Source organism: Haliotis cracherodii, unplaced genomic scaffold, assembly GCF_022045235.1.
Source record: "Haliotis cracherodii isolate W230 unplaced genomic scaffold, xgHalCrac1.p SCAF_9, whole genome shotgun sequence".
Classification (NCBI taxonomy): Eukaryota; Metazoa; Mollusca; class Gastropoda; order Lepetellida; family Haliotidae; genus Haliotis; species Haliotis cracherodii.
In genome coordinates, this window is record NW_027266343.1 from 39,903,376 (window position 1) to 39,913,395 (window position 10,020).

The 10,020-nt window shown below is 37.9% G+C and overlaps 1 protein-coding gene across 1 annotated transcript in view; it reads left to right on the plus strand.

Annotated features, from left to right (window-relative positions):
* LOC139453141 (uncharacterized) overlaps nt 1-8,909 on the plus strand; it is a 30,948-nt gene extending 22,039 nt beyond the window's left edge. Inside the window, exons 10-16 of the mRNA XM_071234769.1 lie at nt 173-279; nt 1,007-1,141; nt 2,950-3,156; nt 3,540-3,646; nt 4,086-4,236; nt 4,479-4,639; nt 5,108-8,909. Of these exons, the coding sequence (XP_071090870.1) occupies nt 173-279; nt 1,007-1,141; nt 2,950-3,156; nt 3,540-3,646; nt 4,086-4,236; nt 4,479-4,639; nt 5,108-6,050 (1,811 nt within the window). The 3' untranslated portion in view covers nt 6,051-8,909. The remainder of the gene's footprint in view (nt 1-172; nt 280-1,006; nt 1,142-2,949; nt 3,157-3,539; nt 3,647-4,085; nt 4,237-4,478; nt 4,640-5,107) is intronic.
* The last annotated feature ends 1,111 nt before the right edge of the window (nt 8,910-10,020 follow it).

The following is a 10,020-nucleotide window of genomic DNA, read 5'->3' on the forward strand; positions in this document are numbered from 1 at the left end:
TTTACGGCTGACTTAGATAATTTGTCTTCTGTCTGTTTGCGCATTGTGAAAAAAAATCACCTACAGTCTATGTCGTTTTTTATATTTTCCCCTGGCGAGTCACACTCTGTCTGACATAACTGTCATCTGTAACTTACATGTATTTTATATATCTTTATAACATATCTTGCAGACAAGTGTTTCCATGAGTACCAAAATTTTGAAGAAATTCGAACTACCTCCACAAAAGATGAACCGTTGTACGAGGATTTGGGCCTAACTGACGATGTAGATTCTCTGGTAAGGTACTTTCGCATCGCTTTTCGCTCCATGCATAACACGTTGGAGTGATTGCCCTCCGAGCAGAGTAACTTTGTTCCTTGTCTTCACATCCAGGATCCCACAGATCAAACTCAAACATAGCATGTCCACACAAGACTTAGATCTTGGTATATTAAACAACGACCCGTTCTGATTCCCTTCATATAACGACATTAGTTTCAATGCAGTTACCCTATTCTGCATATAAAATAGCAAGATGAAACTTCATTCATCGTATGTCAAATGCATTTTACAGACCGCCGTCTGGAATATTGCTGAGTGCGGCGTTACAAAAACAAACAAACAAACAGCATGTCAATTTAGTGACTAGTACAAGATGAAATGTTCTGATTCACATAATCCGAATTTTATATGCCAATCAAATCTCATTTCAATGCAATAATTCATGAATTAAACAGTTTAATCTTACAAAGAGAGGAATGTAAATATATACAGATATCCTGTTTGTGTTTGTCTTCTAATCTTTCTATTCCTTATTGCTTTCCATCTGTTTGCTATTTTTTAGAATGTTTTCAGAGTAGGTTTCCATTACTTGGACCTAATCCATTTTGTAATTTCAAAATATGTACTTTAACTATAGACCCCTTTAATACATGCTTATCTTCCCCTTATTTTATCTACGGTATACCGTTTACTTAATACATACATTTCAAGATCACTATCTAATCCCGTGTACGTTTCTTAGCTTCAACCAAATCAGAGAATGGATATACTGTGTCATCGCCTGACGCAGACAGAAGAGTCACAATTGAACACAGAGAGCATCCCAGGAATTTACGGCCATGTGACTGTTCAGAAAAGGAATGAAACAGAATACATGGTAAGATTGTCATGTAACAATGGCTTTTCATACCGACATGGTGGCTACTACGTATAGCATAGGGGCTGTGATTACCCCTGTGGTTAAATCGTTCACTCCTCAGTTCGGGTTTGTCACAATGTGTTTATTGGAGTGACAAAACCATTTCCGAAATCATAAGAAATGTCTTCCGAAAGCCTCCAATGTACATTTCCAACTAAATCATAAGTATGTGTTTATGAATCACCATCAAGAAATGATACCAGGTGACCATGAAACGCTGAGCGTATCCGACCATATAACATCTGCAAAGACAAGTTCACCCGAAAAAACACTGGAACATACGGTACACGTAAAGGTAGGGAATTGCATCAGACATCATTTTTGTCATTGATGGGTCAAATTTAGAAATGTTCTGAATATGTCTACCATTAAATGTTTTGAAAGCTTTATTAAGGCCATGAATGTTGTAACAGCTTTTGGGCAAGCAAGAGTGTTATGATGCTCTTTGAAATCTCCGTACAAAGAGCATATTCGATTGTACATCAAAAGTTGTGAAATGTAGACACCACAGGCTGAAGCTGCAGGAGTATTGCTCGACATGAAGGGAAAGTTGACTATTGGAAAGCTGAAGACATTTCTCTTCTCATAGTCTTGTAGAGGGTTTCTTGTCACTCAGTTCCCATGTTTGATGTGCCAGGAATATAACTAAAACATTCGCTGATTACTTGCACAACGACACAATCCAAGATTATAAGTGTACATTCGCACACATTGATATATAAACCAGAGTCTACAATACCTATTCTCATACTCAATTTGACCTCCACCAGTTATTCGCTCCTATTATGTTTCAACGTTTGTCTGCTTTGTCTGTTTGCTGGTTTCTTGTTTAACGTCGCACTCAGCAATATTCAAGCTATATGACGGCGGGTCTGAAAATAATCGAGTCTGCACCAAACAATCCAGACATCATAAGCCTTGATCCTCGCAGTTGGGATCAATGACATGCATCAGCCAAGTCACCGAGTCTGACCACCCGTTAGTCGCCCATTGACAAACAGTGTTGCTTTTTACAGCAAGGTGAGTTGCTCAAGATCTATTCTACCCCGGATCTTCACGGGTCAGTTTGTCTGCACCATACACGTGCTCGTGGGTTTCATCAACGTGTTAAACAGGTGTGTTATAATGTTTGGGAACAATGTTTCAAACTGAAATTTTCTTGTTGCTTTTAGTGTTGTTTAACCATACAACGTGTGTGTGATATTCCAAGGGGCGAGCGGTGGCTGAAATGTTCTGAGTCTAATCACAAACACACACACACACACACACACACACACACACACACACACACACACACTAACACATTCATGCACGTCGCTACATAAGTACAATAATCTTCGACGCTACCCCATTTCACCTCACCTCATTCCTCCGATGCCTAGTGTACTGGCTATGTGGCGGGTGGTGAGCCATCAATCATCCATAATCATATGTATTTTAACATTTGCCTTCGTGGCGGCAGTTAAAGGTCTTCCTGATCTTGGTTCATTTTCGAGGCTCTATCTTCCCCTCTCCAACGCCGCTGCCCTCCTTTGTACAGTGACAAAGGAAGGAGCATCATCCCCTTTCATGCCTGAGAAATGCTGCTTGGTTGAGTATTTGGTTCGAATGCAGCCTGTAAGTATGAAAAGTAGTGTACTAAGCACTTTCATACATCCTTCGTAGTTAGGCTTAGGCTGTTCAGCCACCTCTCGTTTGCATTAATTGAACGTAACAAATGAATCATAACAATTCTGTTGGTAGCCAGGGTAATGTTTAATGCGCAGGTGTATGACTTCCCGACTGGAGATTGTGTCTCACTGAGCAATGCGATGGATGTTAGGAGCTTCGGCCTATGGTCTGTGGAGTACATTCGCTGTTTGAGTGCAGTGGCAAAGACGTTGTCTCTTCTACATCAGCAAAACTGGGTCCATGGTTGTCTATGTGCAGATAATATTTGGATACCCAATACTGAAGATAAAGGCAATTACACGGTAAGATCATAGACCTTTTTTCTTGAGTTCGAATCCCGATTCTCCCGGATCTCCCGGATTATGTTCCCAGGTTTGTCAGAACCAGAAGTGGCAGGGGTAGGACTTTTCTGAAGCTGACACGTTAGTAAATCTGTTTTTTCAGTAACAATTGTCAGTTGATTCCACAATCAAGCATGTTAATTGACAGCTAAATCTGTCTCTTCAGAAACCTAAGAGAAATAACAACACAACATTTCCTCAAGCATGCTAAAATGATATTCTCGGGATGACCTGTCGCTCTTTTGCCCAATTGTCAATAACAGATGCCAAGTCAATCCACGAGATAAAGATGTTATTAGACACAACGTGAAGACTCATCAAACCTACCTCTGTCCCTGTCACAGGTATACTTCTCAGACCTTGGATATATCCGTATGTCACGTGACACTGAGGATGGAATGATTGCCGATGACAGTTTTGTTGTGCCACGGGATGAACATGTGTACAGAAGGTAGGTTCTGGAACGTAATACTTTGTACTGTTTGTTATTTCACAGTGACCTATCTGAAAAGAACGTGAGAGCAAAGATAAAAATTAGCAAAGTGTTACAGTACATAAGCGTTTGCTAACAGATGTGTATCCACTAAGGAATTAACCAAACGCAGGTATTTACTATGCAGAGTAGTGTCCCTCACTTATGCCAGGATCCTGTTGTGGCGGCTTCTAATACAAGATTCATACAGATTGTTATCCTTGGTTTGTCAACTTCAAACCCATGGTCGTTGGTTTCATCAAAGAGGTAAATGGCATCCCTTTCCTCTCAGTTTCAATTGATTTCACTGAAATATTGTTCAAGGCTGCATAAAGTTTTTTGTTACCCCATTCACTCACAACAAATTATTGTTTGATGCAGCTTCGTTCCTGATGATTCATTATTATTATTTTGTCAGATCGCCCCCTGAGGTAATACGAGACGGTACCTACTCATGGGCGAGTGACGTCTTCAGTTTTGGCCTGATCTTGTGGAATGGGTTCTCCAACTTTAGCACTTGCCACAATCAAAGGCATGAAAACATACTCGAGAGTATTCCAAAGGATAAGGTAACGTCATTGCTGAGCTATATTTTATTCTGCTGCAACTACCTTAGTTCCTGGGTTCGTATCGGAGTTTCGCTCCTGTCGTTCCGTACCCTTTTGTCGTATTTGGTTTCAACAAAGCGGTAAACGTGAACGGCCTGTTTTTCTCAAACATACATTAAATACTCAGGGTTTAAAAAACTCAACCATCCAATCTGTACTTTGCCAGCCATCAGATATGTTTTAAAGTGTTCCTATTTTTACAGTTATATGAGTACCTGACCACTACATCTGAACATCAGATTCTTCCCAAACCGGAAAAGTGCCCGGAAACAATCTATTCACTCATGCTCCTCTGCTGGAGCCCAGAACGACATGAAAGGCCACTGATGACAGTTGTTCAACACAAATTACTGGAACATATAAGGTATTTTCCAAATCACGACATTCTCAAAACTCAAAAATATTTCAACATACAAGTCCGTCTGGTCTGACAGTAGCATATGCTGTCTATAAATACACATAGCATTTGCATGTAGATTAAGACATTTAATTTGCTATTCTTCATACATACTTTCTTTATGAAATTTGATGGTTCAAATTCATAACCAATACAAGTGAGTGAATAATTCCGCTCTGCAACGGAGGTAATGGAGGCTTACTAATTAGTAAACCCATGAGCCATGGATTAAATACCAAGTGTCAAGATCAGATCCTATCTGCAATTTTTGGATTGGGATCAACCGTAAAGGACGAACTTAATCAGATATATTACCTTGATTTTAAACCACTGTTCGCCCATGCCCGGCAAGAGGCTGAAAATATTACAAATTATTTTGCCTGTTCACTATCACGTCAACAAAACCTTTACCATTAAACATAATCTTTTTTTCAGAGATCGACACCGTCCCTACAGAAATCCGGATATTTATGATACATTAGATACTGAGGGGCAATCAATTGAAGAAGACCCGTATACTTATCCTGATTTTTCAGACATCATACTGTCAGATCACTATGATAGTGTGGAAGGGTTTTCCTCACAATGTGATGGGCCGCGCTCGTCCTTTACGTCATCTACACTTGTCGGTGGCGGCACCGGTGTGACGGTTGACAAAGAAACATTCAAAGTTCCCCCGAGTCCCAGTAAACCAAGCCTTAAACCAAAACCTTTGCCAAGAAATGAGACAAATGGAAAAGTCTTACAATTACCGAAGTACCTTGCGGAATCTGGGAGTTCGTCAGAAAGCTCCGGATCAAGAACAAATATTTACTGCAAAGATCAGAATACAGTGTGTGGTCAACTACCCCGAATTGGCAAGCCAGCTCATATTTCCAAATCTAACCTGGAATCTTTCCCCAAAGACTTGAAATCCCTGAGTAGCGAGGATTACCAGTATGACATGTTTAATGTGAGCAATGATGAGAAGACGAAAACGAATGAGAAACCACGTCTCCCTCCAAAGCCAAAATATCTGTCTCGCCATACTCTCGCCATACCCACGAGTGATCAACTATGTGGTTATGCATCTTCAAGTGATTATCAAATATATGATGACGGTAGGCATCCTGTAGATACAAGTCTCGAATTGTCTCCCAGAAATAGACCCGAATCACAGCAACCGACAAACCAAACTGGGCTGAAGCCAAGCACTGTGCCACAACGGGTGGCACATGTCAATGGACCGCCTTCGCTCGATAGTCCACCACCTCTACCACAGTGGCCGCCCCCACTCGACAGTCCACCACCTCAACCACAGCAGCCGCCCCTACTCGACAGTCCACCACCTCTACCACAGCGTCCGCGTCCGCGCCCACTACGTAAGAATGAAAAATAACCGGTGATGCAACAGTTCAGGTCGGCCCTCTGTATGGAAAATTGAGTAGCAACATGAAAACTGATTGCTTGCCCAGGCATTTCATCCTACTGAGATCTCAGACGCTCTTCCGTGGGATTCGTAGGCTACTTGACAAATACTTGTGTCGAGGAGTAAAAACTGACTGAAATAGAATTATGTATTTATGTGAATATATTCGTGCCCCTTCTTGGCTAATATATACATTTAATTTACTGTAGATTGATTTCTATAGTGACCGAAATGGATTATTTATCATTAGTATTTTACACGCACAGGTACCTGTTTCTCGAATTGTCAAAGCACTCCTTGCAAATAGCGATCTTTAGGTAATACGCATCGGCTCCCTATCTGTACGCATTCATGCTGCCTTAAATACTTATTGTAGTGAGCACTTGAACACTTGAACACTTGATAGCTTGGTGCTGCCCAGCTAACACACTACCTTGTCACAACGTTGTTGTAAGATTGTGGATTGGTATTACTAACGCCGTGATACAACGTTGGCACAACGTTATTATGTCCTTTTTCACACTTTCGCCATCTTGGATCAAAAACGAGCATAGCGAGCATAGCTCCAAGTCGCATCAGCTGATAGGGAACAGACATGATGTGCATTTCACTGATAGACATTTCAAACAATATATGGTATCCTCTGTATCTAATACAGAAGATATTGCACATTTAATCCTGAGGTCCAACTAAAATATGCCTGTAATACACTGAAATTCGCATTTTGCTGTCAGGATCCCGGAAGTGAATCGAAAGAGGCATTTCGAGATACGTACAGTTTGATAGTATATGGGTACAGTTTGATAGTATATTGAATGAAAGGAGTTTTGTATCGTAAATGAACTGCATAGCATGAAACACGTCCGTGTAGTTTGCTAATTTGCTCAGTCAAAGCGGGGCCTGGCGAACTCAATATCGTCGATCATGTTTATTTCACGTTTTTCAGTGGTGTTTGCTGTACCACACACTATCACTTTGCCATGAGTCCATTTGACATAAGGCACTTTTTCTGCTATGATTTTCATCCAAACATATTACGATGTGAATGCAATTAGCTCACAAAATAGCTCGTGTGTCAAAATAAATATTCAGAAGGGGCGATAACTCTATTCAGTGAGTACAACTTTACTTTTCCTTCAAACATCACATATTAAACCGACTATTGGCACCGTGCATGACAAAAGATATAATGTGTGAAATGTTTGATTTAAAATGAAACTTAAAATTAATAAATTTAATTTTTGCTTGAAATAGAATTCGAAGAATTGATACAAACATTAACTTTTTGAACACATTGACCTACTCCTATATGATAAAATAAATGTACCGGTACAAATTTTGTTGATGGAATGAGACAAAATAAAAAATAAACTAATCACAATATACCGTTCATTGTAAAGAGGTTAAAATATGTGATGTGTCATTTTTTACATCAAATTGGATGCCAAATATAAGTGTGCTGTTCCTTTAGCAGGACAATAATTAATTATTTGTTTGATTTCAGAATGATTTGGTTGGTTGGTTTGTTGTTTAACGCCTCACTCGGCAATATTCCAGCTATATGACAGTAGTCTGTAATAATCGAGTCTGGACCAGACAATCCAGTGATTAATATCATGAGCATCGATCCACGCAATTGGGATCGATGACATGCTTCAACCAAGTCAGCGAGTCTGACCACCCGATCCCTTTAGTCGCCTTTTACGACAAGCATAGTCACCTTGTACGGCAAACATGGGTTGCTGAAGTCCTATTCTACTCCGGAATCTTCATGGGTCGATTTCAGAATGACAATAGAAACCATGTCAGAATAATGAAATAATTAAGGATGCAATCTGATTCTGTAAATACATTAATTTTAGAGTGACAAGATTAAATTTTACTTATCTTCTTTCAAACGTGTGTATATATGTTCTTTCTTTGATACTGATCATGAAATCACTGGCTACCAAAATATTCATACACCATATCTACTAAACAAAATTACAGTGGTATAAATTTGGCAACCTCCAGGATAATAGTTAGTGAAACAGGTTTTCAAATGTACCAGTGAGTGTGTCTGGTCTCAATAATGAACTTCATGCAGATAATTGTATGATTTGATAATACTTATGACCAAACACAAAGTATTCTTTTCATAAATTTTCAAAAATAAATATTCAAATATATATTTATTGTCTATTTACACTCTATCTTGAAAGCTGGATTTATGTAAATATAACATTGTTTATGAATTATCCCAAATTGATTATATATACTATATCATATATGTAGATAATCAAGTTTTGTAATGAGAAAATCTGAATTTCGAAGGAAGTATTGAAATTATGTCATTGTAATATGATGCCAATTATTAAATGATTGAGATATCTCACAAAACGTTTAGCATGCATATTACCAAAATCTGATAATATTATCTGCCAGAAATCGGAAATCGTGAAATTTGTTACCTATGAACATACCAACCTAAAATTTTACAACCAAAATGGAATAAAATTTCATCTTGGAGAATTACATATATTCCCACAGTCTGTTTAGTCAGTAATATAATGTCAAAGTGTGTCGGGGAAAAGACTATCTGAACATATCATCCCCAAACATTGTCATTTTTTCTACGTTTCCAAAACCGGACAATACGTTTAAGGAATCTATTGTATTCTAATTTGGACAATCTGGAAACCAAATAATTAAAATCAATTCTTATATCTAGAACAGGCAATAAAATGTGTGTTGGTTCCAATAATTCATTCTGATTTATATCATAGTCGGATATTTGTGAGTGCCTGATATATAGAAATCTAAAATCATCTGGATTCCTCAATTGTAACAATCTGGATTTCTCATATTTAATAAAGAAAACCAAACCAAGATTTTCATGTCTTTATTTCTAAGAATATAAGCTTGTTTATCGTCAACTTCAGTTATTTAGGCTTTATAAACTTAACATAACCCGTGTGTCTTTGTCAGGGAAAAGCACCTAATTACATTCCAGGAGAAAATAATTTTCTTGCTTGTAAACAAATGGTACAATGTGTTTTTTAGAATAGTTTTATTAAATCACCATGAGTCTATTAAATATTTGCCATGTTGTTGAGTGAATGAATAAGGCTTTTCACTTCCTCGTCCTATCTAAGTGAAACCTGACAGGAAGCACATTAGTTGAGTGAGTGAATATGGTTTATGACTTACGCGTCCTATTTAAGTGAAATGTGACAGGAAGCACGTTGTAACCGGTGTGTTACTGTCAGCGGAAAGCTCCTCCAGACATCCATCACCAGATACTTCATTGTGATTGAGTCTCTGGACTCAAAGCCTGAAATTAATAATTCAATAATGTTGTAATGATATTTCTACTTCCATGAATTTTTATAAACAATGCATATTTACCTTCTCTAAAAATATTGCTTTACACACCATTCTTCAGAAATACAGAAATTTTATGCTTAATAATCAGTAATACATTACATGGCATTTGCTTGCACAAAAGAAATTATTTTGTTTTAAAAATTTCAAAATATGTAACATGTTTGTGTACATAAAACCAGATGAATTTCACAATTGAACAAAGGGAATAAATGAGTTATGACTGTAATACCCATGAGAATCAGACAACATTCATAAAAATAATTCTGTTCACAGTAATCTCAATCTCAATTTATGAATTTGAAATATTTGAATGCTGAGAGTTAAAGAGTCATCTGTTCCTGAATATTACATAAAGATCACATGTAGATTTAACATTTACTGGGCATTAATTTGTCGGATTTTTGTTCATTTCATGACATAATTAATTTGGTACAGAAAAGTAAATATCCTCTTGGTAGAAATATTGTTTACAAAATTGAAGATCAAACTGTACTTCACTTTAAATATTTTATTCTCATCGCTGTATTTTATACCGATGGTTCCAAGGATGGTGGCAAAGTTTCAAGTGCCACTG